This window comes from Squalius cephalus (assembly GCF_949319135.1).
Source record: "Squalius cephalus genome assembly, chromosome: 17".
NCBI classification, from domain to species: Eukaryota; Metazoa; Chordata; class Actinopteri; order Cypriniformes; family Leuciscidae; genus Squalius; species Squalius cephalus.
Genome location: NC_137138.1, coordinates 6,040,896 through 6,064,205, shown reverse-complemented (window position 1 = coordinate 6,064,205; position 23,310 = coordinate 6,040,896). Strand labels below are relative to the sequence as shown.

General features: G+C 37.0%; 1 protein-coding gene across 3 annotated transcripts; it reads right to left on the bottom strand.

Moving 5' to 3' along the window:
- Nucleotides 1–605: 605 nt before the first annotated feature.
- On the bottom strand, nucleotides 606–23,017 carry st8sia5 (ST8 alpha-N-acetyl-neuraminide alpha-2,8-sialyltransferase 5). 3 transcript variants are annotated; one of them, XM_079846672.1, is made up of 9 exons: nucleotides 22,614–22,961; nucleotides 13,000–13,107; nucleotides 9,890–9,991; nucleotides 6,959–7,051; nucleotides 6,636–6,722; nucleotides 6,324–6,468; nucleotides 5,366–5,478; nucleotides 5,175–5,267; nucleotides 606–2,625 (listed from the first exon to the last, which is right to left on the bottom strand). In XM_079846672.1, exons 1-9 carry the CDS (start codon nucleotides 22,742–22,744, stop codon nucleotides 2,163–2,165), a joined length of 1,335 nt encoding a protein of 444 aa, XP_079702798.1. In that variant the 5' UTR covers nucleotides 22,745–22,961; the 3' UTR covers nucleotides 606–2,162. The 3 variants fall into 3 exon arrangements, with proteins under 3 accessions (XP_079702798.1, XP_079702799.1, XP_079702800.1); XM_079846673.1 differs by lacking the exon at nucleotides 9,890–9,991 and having other exon boundaries at nucleotides 22,614–23,017; XM_079846674.1 differs by lacking the exons at nucleotides 6,959–7,051; nucleotides 9,890–9,991 and having other exon boundaries at nucleotides 22,614–23,008.
- Between the last annotated feature and the right edge of the window lie 293 nt (nucleotides 23,018–23,310).

Below are 23,310 nucleotides of genomic sequence, written 5' to 3'. Positions count from 1 at the left end.
TATTGCTCATGGTAGTTAATGTTAGTTGATGCAATGTAACAAATGAACTTGTTTGGCAAATTATACATCATGTTTGATAAGCATTTAAATTATTAATAACAAAGCACCCCATCAGTATTTCCAAATGATTTTATTAATCATTCCAGGGCATTTTTCATTAGAAAACATATTCTATTTCCTCTGATTTTCTCCAGGTAATCTCTCTTTTTTCAGATTTCAAAAGTATCTTTTATTTCTTACATAATTTATCTCCAGTGGATTTCAACTTCTTAAGTTTTTTAAGCAAAACGTGTGTGTGTGTGTGTGTGTGTGCGTGCGTGCGTGCGTGCGTGCGTGCGTGCGTGCGTGCGTGTGTGTGTGTGTGTGTGTGTGTGTGTGTGTGTGTGTGTGTGTGTGTGTGTTTGGATGTGGGTGTGGGTGGGTAAAGGAGGAGAACTCCAGAGAAATCAAACTATGTTTGTCTGATTAACACTGATTAACCTCTGAAACTGATCAATTATTTACTACTGGATCAACATCTGACACCAACTCTGGATATTTGAGAGAGAGAGAGAGAGAGAGAGAGAGAGAGAGAGAGAGAGAGAGAGAGAGACTAAAAATAATATAAAAACACCACAGAACTCACTTTATAGAGAAGCAGATCTGTGTACTTTATTGGCTTGACAAATAACTGTACATGTGTTACCAAAACAACGGTAGGTTAACTGACAACAAAAAAACAAAACAATGCATGATAAATATGAGAAAAAAAATATTAATAAAATGCATAAATAATAAAAAGTAATAACAGAATAATATTGTGCAGTTTAAGAAATCAGTGGTGACAGACAGATAGATAGATAGATAGATGTCTTTAAGATGTCTTCAAGTTTCATGAAATCAGGATCTCAAATCGCAAATATTAAAAAGTTGATTTCTTGGTAAAGTGATAAGGTCACACTGTTATCACAATATCATATATGAAAGAAACAAAGTATATAAAGTTCAGCATTATGAACAAGATCAATCGATTTAAAAGACACTAAAACCTCAATCACTGATTGCGTGTGTGTGTGTGTGAGAGAGAGAGACAGAGTGAGAGAGAGTGAGAGAGAGAGAGAGAGAGAGAGAGAGAGAGACAGAGTGAGAGAGAGTGAGAGAGAGAAACCAATGGACTATAAAAACATTCCTCAACATATAAACAACTGTGTTGGATTTGATTACACAAAGTGTTACTTCATTTGTAAATTATCATACATCTTCAGAAACTATGCGTTAAACATGTACAAGCATTTACCATTATACATAAAAGTTTCAGCTGGAATGTTCAACTTCATGCCAAACTTTATGCACTGACATTGTTATTAATGAATGTTAAACTTGCTCTTAAAACAGTGTTATTGTAATAAAGGGCACAATGTGCCTTAAACAGGTGCAACGTGCCACAATCTCATCCAATCTGAATATATTTCATGTTTAATGTACAACTGAGTGGACAGGGATTTTGGACCAATGAGATTCCAGTGTGGGCGGGGCTACTCTGCAGAAATAGAAACCGTAGAAACAAAATGCTCTGTTTTACATCATTTGTCGCTATTTTGTTTGGCGCATGAAGCCTCATCACAAAGTTTAAAACGTGATATCTGCTCAGATACACAAATACGACACAACTACAGAAAATCACCGAACAGGAAACACGAACCACTTTGCAACCGTCCAGACATTATTTTGTAAAAACACATAGTAATAAAACGGCTGGCCTTTAAGGCAGCGATTTGCACACACGCAAGTACACATGCGTAAAGCCCAATTTATACTTCTGCGTCGAACTCCCGCCGTAGCTACGTCGTAGGTTGTGTGTTGCGCGCGTACCCTGCGGCGTCCCCTGACGTGCACCTCTCCAAAAAATGTAACAACGCGTCAATTCTACGCGGACCGCAAAGCGCTGTGATTGGTCTGCTAGAACCGCTCCCTCGGGTTTCACATGCTCCCATTTCAACGCAGACTACGACGTAGAAGTATAAATGAAAACCAACGCATTGCCTACAGCATAGAGGCTCTGGCGTAGGTCCGACACAGAAGTATTAAATCAGCCTTAATAAGTCTAAGTTCCGTAGCGCCAGTAAACGGGAGGAGCTCTGCAAAACGATCCAATCAGATCGAGGTACCGACCCTCGTCCTTTTCACCTGCAGGGCCCCGTGTGCACGTGCAAGATGCCGCGAGCGTGCATGTGCATGAAGTTGAAGATCTCATTCGGCATGGCGTGGAACCCGGGGCGGGGCTTGACGTTGTCATAGTAATGGTGTGTTATGAAGATCCCGGAGGGGTTCATGGGAAACGCCCAGAAGCCGTAGAGATGCACTTCTTCGCATAACTCCATGGCCGCGGTGACCAGCATCAGGCCGCTGCTCAGGCGCTTGGCTCGCACGCCCTGCACGCCCCAGAAGCGCTGCACGTTCAGCAGGTACTGCGGGTGGAAGAAGAACACGCCGCGGGTGGACTGGAAGTCGTCCAGCATGTACTTCACACGGAAGGACACGTCGGTGTTCCGCGTGTTGTAAAACGCCGGCAAAACCACCGAAGAGTTCTCGTAATTCCGGAGAACGTCATAAAATGGCTTTCTCCATTTCTCCAACTTTTGAAACCTGGTGCAAATAGAGAGAGAGAGAGAGAGAGAGAGAGAGAGAGAGAGAGAGAGAGAGAGAGAGAGAGAGAGAGAGAGAGAGAGAGAGTTAGGCCCTGTCCCAAATGGCACACTCCGGACTTGTGGACTTCCTCAGATACCACTTTTCCACCAGAGCCGGTGCCTACTCGCGAACCGGTTCTTTGTGTTTCGACAGCCAAAGAACCGGTTCTCGGCCAGGAAAATTGGTTCCAAAGCGGCACCAACTCTTTGCTGGACTAGAACCGTTCTTTTACCACGTCATGCTTACGTCGGGGGCTGGGGGCGGGGTTATTGTCGAACTTCTTCTCGAACGTAACCTCCGTCTATAGTAATCCAGACGAGCAGCACAAATGTGTTCTAAACGTCGTCTTCTGACCCCAATATAGGATCGCAAAGCCAGGAGAAACATTTGCAGAAAGACGATGTAGTCCAACATTGTAATTGTTATGCTTGAAGTTGGGAAAGCTAAGACGTATGGCAACGTACACAGTGACGTAACGACGTCGTTTGCTGGGCTCTCTAGTCAGTGGAAAAACAAACAGGTTCTGAGAAGGTTCGCAAGTTGAACCAACTTTGAACCAGCACCAGTTCCGAACCAGTTCTTTTTTGGTGGAAAAGGGGTAAGAGTTCACACTTTGGTGACGTCATGTAGTGCAGACCTATAGGGCCCTTGGCGCGAGTCCACGAGGGCGCATTGAGAGGTATTTTTGGGACAGACTCAATCGTCACGCCGGAAATAACGATCTGGTTGTTGTTGGACAGGAGAAATCACATTTTTGCGCTCCGACGTCTTATCTCCATGTCAACTACACAGCCTAATTTTACAGTTCTATATTTTGATATTGTGCATGCCATCTGGGCATTAGACAATAGATAGCCTACATCATGCTTATTTAAATGATATATACAGTTGTACAGAATAATACATAATATTCCATTTGAACTAAGATTACAATTTTATCACATAATGAAAATGTGCATGCGTTTCAGATGAATTTACAGGTTTCAATATTCATACTATATTTACATATGACTCATTCGGCTCTATTTATTTAATGAATCATAATGCGATCGTATTATTCAACACGTTATTATTATGTTTGAGACATCAACCACTGGTCGATGACCATAATGTTTGTATAAACTGTAGGTAACAACTGGTAAAATGTACTTCTAGGTCATAAAAACCGTAATATTTTCTTCTCAGACTTATGTCAACAATTATCCGTGAGCGAAATCTCCTCCCATCTGTTGTCTGATTGGCCTTTCGCAAAGATTCCTGGGTAGTTAAAGTGTGTGGAGCCTGCATCTATGCGGGCTTCGCGGAAGACCGCTTCAGGGGTACAAAGGGGGCGCTGCTGAGCACACTTCAGAGCATTAAAATGCTGAATGGGACGGCTTACGGACTCTTAGACTCAGCGAGCACGCGCAATTTAAGTCCACGAGACCGAAAGTCCTCATGAAGTGCGCCATTTGGGACAGGGCCTTAGTCTCCGAATGGTTGTGTTACAGGAATGCAAACTGATCTCATTAGTATTCATAGCTATTTTTTTGCATAAAGGATAGTTATAGCACACATTTCTTAGAAGGACCTGCTGAGAATATGTCTAGATTATATTTCACCCCCCTAAAAATAAATACATTTACATATTAGTTCTGACAAATCGATTAATCGCATCTAGCATAAAAGTTTTTGTTCACATAATATATGTCGGTGTGTATATATATATTATTATATTTATATATATTATGTGTGTATGTGGGTGTCTGTGTATCTATACATACATATAATGTGTATATGTATTTATAAATATATGTGTGTGTGTATGTGTGTGTGTATACACTATACACATAGACATATATAATATATATAAATATAATAATATATATATACACGTATTATGTAAACAAAGACTAATGTTAGATATGATTTGACTGCACTAATTATTATTATTATTTATTTTTTGCTTAAAGAAAAATTAAGCCTATTTTAAGTTAGGCTTTTCATGCTTATTACAAATTTTATCTCCAAACTCTCAATATCATAATGCTAAAAATATCTATAAATTATTTCAATTGTAAAGTATTAATATTCATCATGTTAATACTTGTTGTGCTGTCTTTTTTATAAAATGATTACAGTAAAAAATATTATATAAAAGTAACAACAATCATCAGTGTTAATGAGGTTAATACATAAACATGTAAAAATCACTAAAGTAAAAACCCCAGACATATTACTGTGATGATAAATAGGGATAAAAAAAATGTCTACAATGCAATAATAATAATGATATGATTTTAAATATTAAGTGGTCAGTGAATGTGTGTATCCTTACAAAAACAAGCTTTATATTATATAATATTTAATCCTATTTATTATATAATATTCACTCCTATATTAAATGTATGTGTACATTTTACGTATGACTAGTAACGAGATCACATTCAGTAGATGTGTAGTAACGAGATCACATTCAGTAGATGTGTTTGTGTTTGTGTGTGTGTGTGTGTGTGTGCAGTGTGTACCTCTCAGTTATAATGCTGGGATTTATAGTTACAAGATCAGTCTTAGATCCCACATCTTCACTGTACACATCTGAGATGGGAGGAATATTACATCTGAAAGAGAGATTGAACATGATTAGATGGTCTCTAAATATTCCCATGATGTAAACAAACACACACACACACACACACACAGCGCTTCTGCATTTTACCGGAAGACAAAGTCAGCGGCATCAATCTCTCGTCCACACTTGCTGCTTTTGATGATGCCGCCGTTCCCGATGACAGCACATTTCTTAAACTGGGATTTGGAATAGGGCATGTCCTGCAGTCAGAGCAGAGAATACTTTCAGAAACAGGACAGGAGGAACCGAAATGGGATTGCAGGGATGATTGATTGGAGATGGTTGCTTGGCAACTGTTGCAGGCATTGAGTTTCTAGGGTGTGATCACTGCAGAAGTTGCTAGGTAACGCTTGCCTTGATGCTTAAAGATTCGTAATGTTAGTCAGGGTGTGGCTCAACTGTAGAACAATTACATCTGTGTGTGCAAAAAGATCTCATGTGTGCAGATATAATATCTTCTCCTGCACTTCTGGTAAAGCAATCTATTCCTATTGGAATCAGTTTTAAAAGAATCCTAATTGATTCACATAATGAGAATCAGATTTTGTGCAACTTGGTAACACTTAAAGCCTTTATATATAATGCATTATAAAAGTATTTGAATGAATTACTGTATGCCTTGTAATGAGCCTTATAATGCATTGCATGATCTCATTAATAACTGTAACCACCGTTATAATACATTATAATGCGTATATACAGGCAATGCATTAAAACACATGACAAACAACTAATCTCAGATGGAATAAGGAACCTGTACAAATTGAATGCATTTTAACTAGGTTACAATTATATCTGAAAATATATAAAGCATTATAACATACATTACGAATACCTCAAGTTCTATTTTATTGGAAACTCCATTAGAGTTTCTTTTCTTTTTGATGTCCATTTTTTATCCTCTTAGAAACTAAATGTTCCAAACTAGCGGAATCTAAATATGAAAATTCCAATTAGGAATGGTTCTAAATGATGATGAAATTCCGATTAGTTAATTCTTCAAAAACAAGCACTTTAAAGATGATTTAACTCTACGCTCACTCACATCAGGGAGCATTTTAAAAATCTCCGGGCTGATGTGCAAGATTCCACTGGTATCCACCTCGTAACGCAGTTTAGTGCCCGAGGGAGTGTTTCTCTTCGTGGTAAACAGGAAGGAGGGGGCATTGCAGCAACGTGACAGAGACATTCTATTGGACAGGGGGAGAGATGACATCACCATCACTTCGTTACAACAAAAGAATCCTATTGGACATCAAGAGAGATGGCATCATTCCTTTGACAGAGACGCCCCATTATGACTGTGTTGACGTTGTGGGATAGAAGGAAAAAGTGGACGTGTGCTTGTGGGACTCACTTGAAATGATCCGACTCTTCCTTGTTTTGCTCCCACTTACACGCCTGCAGGTTCCTCCATCGCTCAAACAGCTCTGATGTCTTCACCCTAAAACACACGCACACATGAAGCCAGTTAAACACAGCAACAGCACAAGTGCGGTTTCCTTAAGAATCACTACCAAAGAAAGGAAAGGAAGCGGCGCTCTCGCTCAGATATTATATGTCTTTAAATAGATGCTCTTTTTACAAGGTCTGTCCTTTGAGATGAGACATTCATCAGGATATCTGACTCCCGCTGGACTGCTTACTCTCTACGTACAGACATCTGAGAGAGAAACGTACATGGTCAGTACTTTCACATCTGTGATTTCTTGCCGTAGTTCCTTGCAGGAAGTGGAGTTGAACTCCAAAGAGCCATCGGAGCGTTCCAGATACCTGCCAGAAAACAGAGAGTCAAACACTCGGCACACACTGCCATGGGCTTCCAGACTAACTGAAGATCCTTGTTGCACGTTTTCTACAGTCTTGCCAAACAATCCTGAGGGAATGCCAATGGATTTCTATCATAGCTTGGAACCAATCCTAACAGAATCAAATATGAATCCTCTAAGAACCAAATAATACATTTTCTTTATTTACGCTGCATTTGATAGTTCGCCCAAAAATTAAGATTCAAAAATGACTCACGCTCATAACCCGTAAGACTTTCGTTCATCTTGGGAACACAAATAAAGGGGTTTTTGATGAAATCTGAGAGCTTTCTGTCTCTCCATTGACAGTCTACGCAACTACCACTTTGACGCTTCAAAAAGTTCATATAGACTCGTAAAACTAATCCATATTAATGGAGCGCTTCAGCGTAGCTGACAATGGAGGGACAAAAAGCTCTCAGATTTCATCAAAAAGATTGTCTTGGAACAACATGAGGTCGAGTAATTAACGACAGAACTTTCAGACTACGACATATGTATAATATATTATGTGTAATATATTACATATATATATACTAACAAATAGGAATTTCTACCTAATAAAATTTAGAGTTTGACATAACTAGAAATTAATTTATAAAATTGTATTAAAGTTTCCAGGTTCCAGTTTAAAATTGCCCTCATATATCCAACATATGTTAATTGTAAAAAAAACTAAAACAACTTCAATAGTGAAACATGTGCATATGTCCATAATTCTTCTAGGTCTTGTTTGTTCCCATTTGGATTGGTTCCAAATTATAATAGGAATTCCATAGAAAACCTTGAGGATTCTTCAACTTTGAAGACACATTCCTTCTGATATGCAAGACACATTCAGCTAAAAATGGTCTTTGCTGATGTTCTGAGGAGAAATATAAAAGAAATAACAGTTTCACCACAATGAGAAGAGGCAGCAGGGTTTGGATGGATGAAATATGAGTCCTCACCTTGGTTGTGAAACAGAAATACAGAAAAAATGCATTAAAAAAACATGGACTAAATGAATAATCTGCATGTGTGTGTGAAGAAGTGTTTTTCTCATGTCTCTGTTTACCATTTTCATCCTTGCCTCAGGCATGGCGTCCATGAGAACATACTCAGTGCTTTGAGTTTCCATCTGAATGGGCTTTAAATGGACTGTAATGGTGGACTGCAGACCACTCACTGATATTGAAAATGAAATCAGAGCCAAAATGGCTGCTAACTATCTTTGCAGAAGCCAAAGGCCTCCCATAACATGCACATGACTTTATGTAAAAGGCTACAAACACTACAGCATTTTTTCTTCTTTGTTATATAATAACATGTTCTAAATTATACATATGTGACCATATGACTATATAATACAAAAATATAAATATTATTAATACTAATAATAATAACTGTCATTATAATAACAAAAATATTTGCATTATTATTATTATTCAAATTATTTGGTAACACTTTATCTCTATAGTTCACTTTATTCATTCTACTAACTATAAGTCACTTTGCAACTACATGTCAACTAACTGTCATTAGAGTATTAGTAGACTGTCTGCTTAATATCTGCTAACTCTTTATTTTGTTGCTCTCTTACAGACATTATATGACTATAAATAACTTTGCAACAAGTCAACTTATTCTCCTAACCCAAACCCTATAACACCTAACCATAACCTAACAGTCTACTAATACTCTAATGACAGTTAGTTGACATGTAGTTGCAAAGTGACTTATAGTTAGTAGAATGTCTAAAGTGGACTATCGAAATAGTGTAACCAATTATTTTATTTTATTATTATTCTTAAAATATTATAATTTTAGTATATTACTATTGTAATAATAATACTGCACTGTAAAATTAAAAGCTGAGTATTTAATAATAATAATAATAATTATATAACTATTATTATTATTCAAAATTATTCAAAATTATTTTCATATTATTTTATTCTTTTACTATTGCATTACATATTTTCATTGTATTTTTATTTAAATTGTATTTTCTTCTTCTTCTTCTTCTTAATAATAGTAAATAAAATGCTGTTTAGTGGTGTAAATGCCATATACCAACACTACTTTGAATAATTAAAATAATGGTTTGTAATGAAGATGAATGACGAGATAGCAAAGAGAGAAATAAAGTGAAGGAGCGATGGAAGGCAAGGCGGAAGAAAAAGAAACACATTTAGCGATTCCATACATCTCTGACTGGAGTGACGTCATGACATGTGACTGTGCTGTAGCCTGAAGAGGTGCACACTGGGTAATCATGAGCGACCTTATGTGTGATCAGTCAAACACCCTCGATGACACATTACAATCTTCTGTGATCATTTTGATGAAAAGAAAAACCGTTAAAAAATAAATAAAAAAAACCTACTTGTTTAGGTCAAAAAGAGGCGGTGCAATGAGCAAGCGGGAATCAAGTCACATGACACACACACTCACACTCCACTACACAAGCTGTTTGCGTGCACACACACACACTCAAGTGTGCTCATGACACACACAGGTGAGGTGTGTGGGGGGGGGGGGGGTAAGAAATGCATGATGGGACACAGAAACAGGGACCCATGACATCCAGAAGAACACAAGGAGGGTCTCCCATCCTCAGGTAGAGGGGAAGGGGGTGATGGGGTCAGAGGTCAGAGGTCAAGGGCGGATGGAAAGTTGCAGACAACATGCAGAAACGGATCGGCGGTGTGCCGAGCACTGAGCATGAGCAGTCGGACCCTCGATGGAAAAGAAGACGAAGAAGAGACATCCTCAAGGGTTGGCAAGGAGGTGAACTGGAGATGCCATCAGTGTGGCCTACCTTTTCTTTTTGTCTTTTTTTTTCTTCTGCAAATCAGCTAGGCACGGCGTGAAAACTACGGTGATCTGAGCCTCAGAGTGCTGAAAACTCTGACGGACACATCTGTCGAGATGCATACAAGTGGATTAGGTTTAGAGTTTGAACGTGTGGTTCAATGACCCTTCAGTTCCTGAAAACCACAACAGAGCACAACAGCAGGGTTCCCCGGGTACACATCCCATCCGTTTTCTCCACACAATCGTCACTTAAATACAGCGGGGCTAAAGGCACATCGTGAGGAAAACGTGCTTTTATTGAAAATTGATGGAGAATAGGTTTTGTGTGAGAATAAATCATAAAAGTGGTTTGTTTGGTTAAAAATGGTGGCACACACAGCACACATTATTTATACAAATACTTTAGCTAAAATAATGTGTTTTTAATAATGTCTAACGTTCATACTTGTTCAATACAATCACTTTAGCAATGCTTGAACTATTTTTGTACTCATTTTTGTTAAATGAATATACTGTCATTAAAATATGTTCATTTTAAAAGTACAGAAACAAAGTTATTAAAAAAAATTATGAAAGCACTGAATGAGATCCCATTATAAATTAATATAGCTTTGGTAACAAAAAAAATGACATTTTATTATATGATATGATTGATATGATTAAAATATTATGGTTTCATTATAAATATGGGTATTATCTCTAAGGTGGACACCCCGACTTAATATTTGATATTTCTCATCTGAATCTAACCATGTCATGTCAACAAATGGAAAAGTCAGCCAGATATTTATTACCATATTAATTATTGTGACAGCAGGGGCACCGTTTACCCCAAATACCATACTTCTACATATTCTTACCTTTAACAAAACTGAAAATCATTAAGAAGACGTTTGTCTCAAAATATATTCAAAATATATATATATTTTTTTATTAATTTTTTTATTAAAAATCAAATATTAGATCAAATTATTGCAGAATCAACTTTGGTCCATCTAGTGGTTTAAAAGAGAATCACGGTAAATGCGCCTTTTACCCCGGTGCGCCTTTAGCCCCATTATAATACTATAAATAACACCACACTGCATCATATTTGCTGAATGAAACCCAATCCTTGTTTTGTACTAATTTTGGGGTGCTGATTCCAAAAATAGTGCCTGTTTTGTTTTCTCACAAAATGTTTGACATTATTTTATGGCTAATCCATGATTTCAAGGTTACAATTATGGCCAGTGACAGAAGGAAACACTTCATCTGTGAATGTTTTACTACATCCGAACAGTGCGAAAAGTTTGTTGACATTTGTTTTTGCACTCCTTTGCCGACTAAGTTCAATGATATATTTTAAATACTCAGGGTTTCTGCAGGTTTTACGAAGGTTTGCATTTAAGACCTTTTTAAGACCTTTTTAAGACCAAGTAAAGAATTGAAGGGAACTCAATACACCAGTATGTTCTCTAAATGTAATGTATAAGAACACTTCAGAGTCTTGAAATACAACTTGCAACAGATATCCATTACTTTTTAATTAATTTTACAACAACAAAAAAAAAAGCTTAAATCGCTCTGTTCACAACCGCTAGAATATGGAAATCACTTTTTTGCTGATCACACTACAAAAAAATTATGCTCTTCCTCTGTATTTTTGTCTTGTATTGAAGTGCAAATGTCTAAAGATTGCTAAATCAAGATACATTTATTTAATACAAAGTCTTGTTTTCTGTGAAACTGGTCAAAATGAAGTGAGTTTATGATTGAAACAAGAAGAAATATCTGCCAATGGCTCAGAAATATAACTGACAGATATTTGTTCTTGTTCTCAAACTCACTTAATTCTTCAAGACTTCATTTGACATCTGCATCTCAAGTAAATGTATCTTGATTTAAAGATGTTTAAACATTTGTATTGGAAAACGGGACAGAAATCCTGAGGAAGATATTTTTTTTGCAACATTTAATGACATAATTTTATGAATTTAAGGCTTTCCCCTTTAAAACTTTTTTTGGTCCTTAATTTGTGTGAGGGTGAAAAAATACTTTTTAAGACCTTTTTAAGACCCGCAGAAACCCATTAAAACCACACCTTTGACATTTAACTGCCTTTGCTATTTTGATAAGTGCATACAAGCTCATACATATTTAGTATATGATGAAAAATCATATTTAAGTAATAATAGGCCTTTTTTTTGCAAATCAGCAATAAAAAAAAAAAAAAAATCAAGATGCAGGGCTGTGTAGCATTTATATCATATTTAATAATACATAATTTAATAAATATGTTTAATAACTGTATGTTGCAATAACCGTAAAATATATTGTATTTTCTAAAATTATTTACTTATTAAAGGTAAATTGGTTTATATTGTGCAATAATTTGATTCATCTACAATTTTAGCAATGCTTTATGGGATAAGTCAATTCTCATTTAAGTGCAGTGGCTTTGTTCAGATATTTCGACATGCAAATAACTTGCACTATACAATAAAGCAAACTGCATGGAATACTGTTTCCCACAATGCAATGTGCCCAACATTTCCTTCCCCTTCCAGTGTGACGAATAACCCACAAGTAATTACAGCTGAGATGTTTTACAAAAAGTAGCATTTCATTACGATTTCAAATTAGCTAGTACACATGTAGGCTATATATTGTGCAATATAAGTTAGTTAGTACTCCATTGTGAAAAAAACACAGACTTACACCTTTGTCTATTTTTTCTCAGATGTTCAAACTTTCAATTCAAATCAAAGTTTATGAGGTTGCGATTCATTTCACAGCAGGTTGGTTTGGAGAAAGCGAATGGGACAAATACTTCCTGAAGCGATTACTGCTGTGCTTAATTTCTCCTATGGAAATATAAAAGTGAAACTCTAATTAGTCCTGGCCCTCTGATTCGCTCTGATAATCGTGAAGTGGTTTTAGCTGCCACAGCTCATCTGATTGGCTGATGGGATTAGATGTGTCTCCAGTCCATACATGCAAGCGGCTGATCATTGGCTGTGTGGCATTCTCTCTCTCTCTCTCTCTCTCTCTCTCTCTCACTTTCTCTCTCTCTCTCACTGTCTCTCTAGAGTGTTGGTGTTGTTGTTGAGAGGTTTCTGTGCGGTTTTGTACCTTTTCCTCCCATTTCTGGCCGGCTTCATCCCTCCATCATCGGGGTAACTAATGAGCCCGCTCCAGTTGCCCACCTCCTCTCCTTTGAGGCGGGAAAACTGTTGCCCACTAGTGAAAAAATGAGGCAGGTCGTTTAAGGTTTCATTTATTTGTTCAAAGGCAGCAAATAAATGTCAAAAACACACAGATTTGTAAGATTTGAGTTGTTTCATTGATGGCTTATCAAAGTATGTACAACTTTGTGTATGCTGTTACTGAAAATCTTCCAGATCGGACAAGTGACATGACAAAGATGCAGACCAGAACAGCCCTTCACATACTGGAAATAACAAGTCTTGTACATTTACAGAAATATCATCATTATCAGCTGCAGCCTACAGTGACGACAAAAGTGTTCGGTAACACTTTATTTTACAGTGTCCTTGTTACATGTGTTACATGTACTTACCATAGTAATAACAGTAAATTATGCATAACTAACCCTCAATCAAATCCTAATCCTACCCTAACCCTATAGTAAGTACATGTAGTTAATTAATATTACTCAGTACTTAAATATATAATTACACTGTAACAATGACACCTTAAAATAAAGTGTAACCAAGTGTTTAGAAGGGGTGTAACGGGACATGTACCTAACATTTTCCGGATGAGTCTTTCACTTGTGTACTGAACGAAAACAGTGGAAATGCTCTCAAACTCTGTGTCGTGCTTCAAACTAAAACATTGGTTTGCCCTACTGTCAGATGTGTGTTGCTGTTTATTTTTAAAGGTTTTGGCACTTGCTGTGTGAACACACACACACACACACATTCTTGTACACCTATCTTTATGAGGACACTCATTGACACAATGCGATCTCTAGCCGCTTACCCTAGCCTTACCCATCACAACTAAGTGCCTAACCCAAACCCTTACCCTAAACCGACCCTTAACCTCATTATAACCTTATCCCTAAAACCAAGTCTTGACCCTCAAACAGGCCTTTAAAGGGGTCTCAGAAAGTGAGGACCGGCCAAAATGTCCTCACTTTACTCTCTTTGCCCTCCTCACTCCAATGGTCTAAAACTCAAACTGGTCCTCACAAAGATAGTTGTACAAGTACACACACACACACACACACACACACACACACATACACACACAAATCATGGACATGATTCGAAAATGTTGAATGGTCCTGAAAAAAAATAGCCACAGTTGTATGGTTCGTACAACACACTTGTATTGGAAATGAATGGGAGACGAATTTCATCTAGTGGAAACGTTTGGTACTGCGCACAAACAAACTCTTCCTGAAAGCTCGTTTTTTGAGACAGCAACCTCAAATTTGGATCACAGCTTGTTTAGATTTATGGCTTTGATTTTCTCACAGTTTTAGAGTATAAAGCGTTTTGCAAAATATATATTTATTATAAATATTGAAAATGGTGTTTTTGCATTTTTTATAACATTAAATAAAAAAATCAACAAAAAAAAATCAAGTTCACTTTTTTAAACTTTGTCGCCTTTAAAAAGAGACCAAACTGTCTGTGCTCAAAAGCATTCAAGACAGTTAAAGTTGGAAATATCATTTTTAGGTCCATGCTCAAAAAGTGAATAAATGGATTATAACTACTGTATAAATATAATTTAGTACCAGAAAAATACAAAATATTAAATAAAAAAACATTCTCGATGGGGTTTTTTTCCCGGTTATTTTTGTGTACCGTTACACCCCTAGTATTTAGACACTTCATGTGTCAATAATCAAATGCAGATGTTCAAATGCAGTTCGAAAGTCATTAGACCTTCTCTCTGTCACAAACATCACAATAAATTCAGGAAAACACTGGATAATTGTATCTGAACTGAAGACATGTATTAGCCTACCATTCAAAGGTTTGGGGTCGGTAAGACTTTTTTCAAGTTTTCAAAATCAAGGCTGCATTTATTTGACGAAGAATACAGTAAAAACTGTAATATTGTGAGATATTATTACAATTTAAACTCTTTTCTATTTGAATATATTTTTAGAATGTAATTTATTGATCAAAGCTGAACTTTCAGCATCATTACTCCAGTCTTCAGTGTCACATGATCCTTCAGAAATCATTCTAATATGATGATTTGCTGCTCAAGAAACATTTCTGGTTATTATCAATGATTATGAAAAAGAGTTGGAAATAGGTCTACATTTTGTCTTTTGTAACATTATAAATGTCTTTACAGTCACTTTTGATCAATTGAATGCATCCTTGCTGAATAAAATAATCAATTTCTTTCAAAAACAAGAAAATCTTACTGACCTCAAACCTTTGAACGGTATATAGTATTTAAAACTGAGGACAGATGTTGCAAGTCTTCACCCTGCACATGGTCTTATTTAGCATGTTTCTGGATATTAATCTTACTGATGCTTATTTTGCTTCAATGCTTAATGGATTAAAACACTGGTAAACAAAAAGAGAGAGAGAGAGCGAGAGATCAGACATATGCTGGGTTAGAAGAAAAGCAATAATCCTGATTATTTACAGGCATTTGGGAGATAAGACATTGCTGCCTTATATTGTAAAAAAAATTGACCCTGGATCACAAAACCAGTCATATTTGTGGCAATAGCCAACAATACATTGCATGGGTCAAAATTATCGATTTTTCTTTTATGCCGAAAATCATTAGGATAAAGATCATGTTCCATGAAGATATTTAGTACATTTCCTACCGTAAATATATAAAACATTTATTTTTGTGAGTGAATGCAGCACAATCTCGAACATAAATGGACAACTTTAAAGGGTTTTCTCAATTTTTCGATGTTTTTTGCACCCTCAGATTCCAGATGTTCAAATAGTTTCATGCCAAATATTGTCCTATCCTAACAAACCATACATCAATGGAAAGCTTATTTATTTATTTATGCTTTCAGATTATGTATAAATCAGATTTAAAAAAATTGACCCATGTGACTGGTTTTGTGGTCCAGGGTCACAAATCATAATAAAAAAACTAAATATGTAGGCTACCTAGGATTTTTTTTTTTTTTTTTTTTTTAATGTATTAGTGAATGTATTAGATTTTTTTTTTAATAAACCAATCAGTCAGTTTCATATAGATAGCATTTCACTAGAAAAAATAAATAAATCTGTGAACAACATGATGCCATCTCATTTTTTGGTACATTATTGTCCCTGAAGAGAAAGTACACAAGTTTCAAATTCGCTGTAGTAGCCGACGTGCACATATCCTGAAAGAATCAGTTTAATGTGGACATCAGGGGCCTCATGTACAAAGACTTGCGTTGAATTCATACAAAAACATTGCGTACGGACAAAGCTGTAAATGTGCGTACGCACAAAAAAAAACAGATGTATGAATCTCTGCGTACGAAGGATCCCACGCATATTCTCTTTGTACATCCCAATTAACGTAAAATTGAGTGCACGTGCACGAGCACAACGCCCCACCCAGTCTCCTCCCTTAATTAAATCAATTTAAATACGGTAATGAGTCCACTTTGGCAAAAGAAAGCAGTAAGAAAATGGCTAAAGCAAGCGGCAAGAAACGAAACTTTACAGAAAGTGAATTGGAGGTGCTACTATCGGAGGTAGAAACGAGAAAAAATATTTTATTTGGAACTTTATCCTCCGGAATTAATAACAAAAGGAAAAGACCTTAAATCAGAAAATCATCGTGGTCCCTAAAAACTCGTTCTCTTCGGATTCTGCCATTAGCAATGTCCTCTAATAAGGCCAAAGCTGCCATTGCCATAGACTAAGGGTTGTATCAATTTGCATATGCTTTTATATGTTCTTACTTAATTGCATAATTGATAGAATATTCCCATAAGGCTCGTGTGATAATATATGTCAATTATTTTATAAATTGCAAATTAATAGCAATGCTTCCCACAGGTGGTGGTGCGTTAGACTTGTAGAACAATTCGTTGTGTAATGTTTGCAACTTCACTTCATTGCCTGTAAGAGTCGCCAATGGACAAAAACAATGAGAAATGTACGTACGCCAGACATGAAATTGGCGTGGAGGAGTACATCCGACCGTGAGCGTGAAAGCTGGCGTACGCAAAGTTTTTGTGCGCACGCAAGATTGATACATGAGGCCCCAGCTCTTCAAATTCCTGTAAACACTGTGACTAGGATGAGAAATGCAAACTCAGCTGCTAATGTGAGGAGAGAGAGAGAGAGAGAGAGAGAGAGAGAGAGAGAGAGAGAGAGAATGCTATTCTGCAGACGAGTAGATAAGGTCACAGCTGAAGATGTATCTAAATGTCAATACTTTTTCTGCACTTAGCAAATCAATATCTCCAGGACAATTTCAATCCTGGCACAAAACTGCAGAGGCTGATCCTAAATGTAGCAGTGTAAGCTAGGAGGAAATCATAATAAAAATAACCTTGATGCAATATATTCATATGCATAAATATCTATAAACAGCAATCGCTTCTTTCCCCGGCCAGTTCAGTGCGATTGTTGTAACTCCGCGCCAACCTCTGCACCACATGACAGCTTTAAGAATAATTGCAATGGCATTAGAAGGCCAATTCCGCCATAAAGTGCTTATAATAATTCTAATGTAATTTGACCTGTGGCTTTATTCAGTTCTGTGGATGCATTATTAATGCATGCGTTTGTCAGTGTCTCCACAGCGGCAGCCAGGCCGGCGTGAGAGCAGCAATCTGAGAGCTGTGTTTGTCACTGCTTTGATGCTGAGATGTAAATATCAAAATAACTTCACTGTCACATGCTCACACATATGCTGCAGTGCATATACAGACTGCATTGCTCAGAGGTTGCTCTTCCATTAGTGCAGGAGATTTAAAGGTGCAGTAAGCGATTTATGAGAAACGCTGTTGATGTTTGAAATCACCAAAACAAACACGCCCCTAGACAAAAGGACCACACCCCTATCTTGAAAGCTCCGCCCCCAAATTCACAAACACGCTATAGGGCTGGGCGATATGGCCAAAAAATCATATCTCGGTATTTTTTTATTAAACGGCGATATACGATATATATCTCTGTACTTTCTACGTTTTTCTATTTGGATAAAGAAAATCTGTATTTATTTATTTTTTTAATTATTTCACATCCTGCCCAGTGATATCCTACAAACAATGTTGATATTGAAGGAAACAAATATAGAGAATGTAATGTAGGCTATGCAATATATTATGTGCAAAAAAGGGTGTTAATATCACATTACATTCTAAAATTGTAACATTACAATCTAAAAATAAAAATAATGCTTTTGTTTTTAAATTGACTAAAGGTTAAACTGAAAATGAAAATAAAAAAAAATAAAAAGCACAAACTAATTATATTAGCCTGCATTTGATTAACCCATTATAATGATCACTTTCATAAAAATATACTTACTTGTAGGTTTAAAATTCCACATATGGCACATTTATTGTCACAACAACAACAAATATTTTAGCAATATGTATATTTTAGTCCGAATTATTGCATTGTGCTCCGTCTGTTTGGCACGCATGCGCGCGGCGGCGCTCGTTCACAGAAGCTTGAATTTTAGCGGAGATTTACTTGCAGAAGGCTCGTCCTCTCCTGACAGTGAAATGGACATATTTGTTTGACTTTCTAACATTTACAGATGGAGAATATACTTGTGAAATGTGTTAAGCACTGAGGAAAGCACCACATCTCAAACGCAACAGCGCAAGTATTTATCTGTCAGTCAGCAACAATAGCCTATCTGTCAGAGCATCTGACTGGGCAAGCTGTTTTAAACTTGTTAACTATCTTACCAGTTAGTTTGAAGCCCTTAATATGAGCTTGTGTTATGTTTAGGACAAATTGTACTACATTGACTGCAGCAGCTCACACTGCGTCCTCCGCTATTTTTCAGATGTGCTCGTATCAAACTACTGTATCGATATAAACGGTATTGCCTCATTCCATATCGTTTCTAAAAAATATATCGATATATCATACAAACTCAATATACCGCCCAGCCCTAAAACACGCTATGCACAGGCACCTCCCCCTAGTAATGAGTGGACACGCCCCTTTCTGCTGATTGGCTACAAGTGTGTTTTGGTGCTCGGTCTGATCCACTTTCAACAGCATTTCTCAGAAATCACTTACTGCACCTTTAATGGTGACATTTTGACATTTTCTGAAGAAAATGTGTAAGTGGTGCTCAAAGTTGGGCAAAACGGCTAGTAATACTAGTAGTCTATTATATTCTCACATTGCATTAAAAACACTTTTAGAATCAATATTTATAAAGCATTGAAAAAACAAAGTGTTAGGCTACATGTCATTATTACACAAAATGCCTTAATTAATTTGCATTTCATGATAAGTTACATGTTGATTCAGAACCCAGTTCAGATTCCAGACTGAGTCAAACCGGTATCTCTTGAGTCCTTTGATTGATTCATGAAAAGATCCGACTGTAAGGGCGTATGGCTGTGTCCGAAATGGCATACTCTCTTGAGAAGGTACTTATTTTGAATAAGCTTTGTGACCGCTAAAAACCATTCACTTTACTTAATGTCTTAACTTAATTGTAAAAATTTAATATTCTGTACTATTCTCATATGCATTTCTTAATTAGAAAACACAACATTAATTGGTTGGTTTGACTACCAAAAAAAAAGCAGTGGCAATTCTTAATATCATTTTCACTAATTTCCTCCACTTCTGCAGTTATGTCTTCCTTAGTTGCATTCATTCATTTTCCAAAGTCATCTTGAATGTTGAATTGTCAATACAACTGAAAAGTCTGAGAGAAGAACACATAAGATCATAAATTGATGTTGATTTCCTAAAATGGTTTTGTTTTAAGTCGTCATTATGGCGATTAGTGTTCCCTTCGGTTGGGCACTTGGAACTTCATTTATATGACTATAATTCTCTTCCTATTGATGAAAGTGATGCAACAAGAAATCACAGTTATTTGTGGTTTCAAAGGAATAGAAGTAATAAATATGTTGCTTTAAAAAGGTGACCTTCAACCAGATCATTACCCAGTTTATAATTGTTATAATTCTATTGCTAACACTTATGTAATAAGCGCCTTGATAAAATCCCCACGTAGTTGTGACAATATCTTGCAACTGACCTTGCTTGAGTCACACACAGACATCAACATTCAGCATGCAAAACAAATCAATGGCAATAATTACATATTTATTTATTTGTTTTATCAATTGTTTTGCATTTTATGCAATTGCTTAATTTTTTAAGCCGCTGTGCACTCTGGGAGTCAGTAATTCTGAGTAGCTTTACTAAGTCAAGAATAAATCTATGAAGTAAATTATCAAGTACTTACAGTTCTTTTATAGTTGCTAGTACTCGTGTGTAAGTGAACTAGACTAACAGCAATTATCAGAACATTATCAATTCCTATTTCACTTTACTTAGTTGTTTTAAGTCAATCGGTTTGCATGCTTTTTTAAGTAGGGTCAATTAGAGTTTACAGTGCAGAAGCCGGAAGTACTAGGTCATCCGGGTACTTTTTGTCTACTGGGAATTCAGACATATCACTCTTGTCAAATTCTGTTTTTCACCTATAGTAGGGAAGTACGCAACTTCGGATGCAGTTTTTGATTTACTTTAAAAAATCGGTTCATAACAGTCGTTTGTTAATGATTCGTTGTGTTGAATGTTTTCCAATTAATCAAAATAGTAATTGGGACGCATGTTGCATGTAGCTCAAAAATCAATAAATGTCTTACCATTATCTTGCTGTGATACACCAATCACACATGTGATGGCGCGTTTTCACAGTTATCAACATCGCATATCCAGTGTTTTTCATATTTTCATTTTTAAACAAATGAACACAGCTGCGAAGGTGTTTCTACAGCTGAGAGAGTGATGGCAAATTCATCTTTCTCTCCTCTGACGGCTGTAATCAATCTCTTGATATTTCTCTCCTCTCTTGGAAAGTCGTGGAAAGCTATCATTGATTTTTTCTTTTGCTACTAGAGCAAATGGGAATATAAAAATGAAATTTGCTGTCGTCTCCCACTATAGAAGTTTACCTATGACGACTTGTGCGTCTGAGAACCATGGAAATTTTCAGGGATTCTCAAAACCGGAAGTCATCAAGGGTAAATTCTATAGTGATTCTTTCGCCATTCGGGGGGTGGGGGGTTGGGGGGGGGGGGGGTCCATGATAGTGTTTCTATGACTTTCCAAAATAAATGTTTATTGATCCAAGCCAAATGAGCAGTTCTGCTACAAAAAACCTTAATTAGGCTTTACACCCTCTTTAAGTCTATGGGATTTTTAAACTATTTTTTATCATTCACCAGGGTTTGGGATTTGGTCAAAGCCATAAACAGAAATATAGCAATAATCATTTGGCCATTTAGCAGTAGAAAATACCATTCGCCTTGGCAAAACACCACTAAAAATATAGAATGACCCAGATAACTTGGTCTTGGAAGACAAATGTTTCATATTTAGACTATGACTTGGTTTTAAGTTCATTTTCATAATGAAAGCATATGGTTTCTTAGTAAATCTGAGCTCAGTTTTTTAGTCACAGATCTGCTTTGAAACACTAAGGAAACAAAAAATAGGGAGAAAAGTCTCAAAAGTCTCCATTTGGTCTCCATTGCTGCACGGTTTTGAATCTGCAGTTTGCATGTTACATTAAAGCCGAAACCATCACCCACCCGTACGCTTGTTTCTCTCCACTTCAGCAGAATAGATACGGGGTACAGGACAGCATTCATGCAATCGAAAAGCAGCCATCAGGCTCTGATGTCATGAATGCTGAGTGTGTGTTAGAGGTGGACGCAGGAGGGGGGTTCAGGTGGGAGTGTTAGAAAGCTCGAATTCAGCATATGGGCATCTGCTGGGACGCAGGAACCATAATGCACTGGGGGCGCTTCTTACGAGAGACGCCATTTTACATAGACAAACACACACACACGCACACTCAAACACCCTCGCAATGCTGAGCCATCTCACTCTGCTTACCTCCGCTCCCAAAAAAACTCGAAAATGATTCACCTTCCGGGGCTTATTCTTAGTATGATGTCATTTTGATGTAAGTGGACCCAAAAAAGGCATGAAATCTGGGTCTTATGAAACAGCACCATGATTTCAATGCATAATTCATTTCCAGCGCTTGAATCTAGGCTATGTGCTCATGCAAAAAAAACAAAACAAAAAAACAACAGAGGCTACATCACAGTCTTCCAGTGCAGTCTTCCAGAGCACTGTTTTTTTTTATAGCCTCGTATTATGGACATAACTGGATAAGGTTCTGCAATATATGGATTTTTGCTGTCACACAGGTTTATGCAAGATGTATGAGCTGTTTAAAGGGCTGAAGATAGAAAGAAAAAAAAAACAAATCAGGAAGAGAAGAGAAAAATAAACAGAGGAAGAAGAAAAACAGACTTAAGCGTCTCGCTGCATAGACAGTCATTCAAGGGACTGTGTATGGCATGATTTAATGGAGCTCAAATTTAAGAGGTTTTGAAGCAATATGGGTGCAATATGACTAGAATCTAAGAATAACTGCTTAAGACTTTCATATTATAAGTATAAATTTTGCTTTATTATACAGAACAGATACCCACACAGAACTTTTTTTGCATTATGCACCATTGATAAAAATCATCATCTTACCTTTTAATGTAGTTCTTGCCATAGAGGATTTGCTGCAATAAAGTGACCAGTCCAAAAGCACATATGAAAATAAAACAAAGGGATCTGTTTCCTAGCAGATCTCTACTATATGTCGGATCTGAGTAGCCCATCCTTCAGAAGAGAAAGCCACGGTCGCTTTTGCCCTACAGATTGAGAAGACACGTCGAGGCACACCCGCGCGTGTTTACCGTCCTCACAGGCACTGATGCGCGCTCAGTCTCCATAGCAGCTGCCGTTCGCCTCAGTGTCGCGTTTGAGCAGTCTGCCCGTGCATATGTCAGAGAAAGCGATAGTATCACTGCCCACTGAGGTGAATCTTCTGTATGCGGAGGGCTAGAAATCTCGCATCACCTGCAAAGACGCGACGCTCCTGCAGAATGCGCGTCACGAATGCAGAGCGCGCGCAGTCGGTGACGCGCTCCACTCCCTCTCATCAGCACCAATGGGGCAGGGAGGGATTGCAACCTAGACTGGTTTCAAACCATTAAAGAAAGACGACGATGCAAGGGTTTAGGGGACATCAGATCAGGATCAATGACTGCAATTACAAGAGGAAGCATGCTTTGCAGCGACATATTTGGTTGCCCAAACATTAGGATAACATATGATGACTGAATAATGCATTTTAAGTAAATAAAATAATATAAATAAAATAGTGATATATGTTTAATGTGAA

Coding starts and splice junctions, on each gene's coding strand:
- st8sia5 (XM_079846672.1), bottom strand. CDS start 22,744: ATGGGCTACTCAGATCCGACATATAGTAGAGATCTGCTAGGAAACAGA. Junction 9,992..12,999: donor GCCAGAAATGGGAGGAAAAG/GTACAAAACCGC, acceptor GCATCTCGACAG/ATGTGTCCGTCAGAGTTTTC. Junction 5,268..5,365: donor GCCGCTGACTTTGTCTTCCG/GTAAAATGCAGA, acceptor TCTCTCTTTCAG/ATGTAATATTCCTCCCATCT.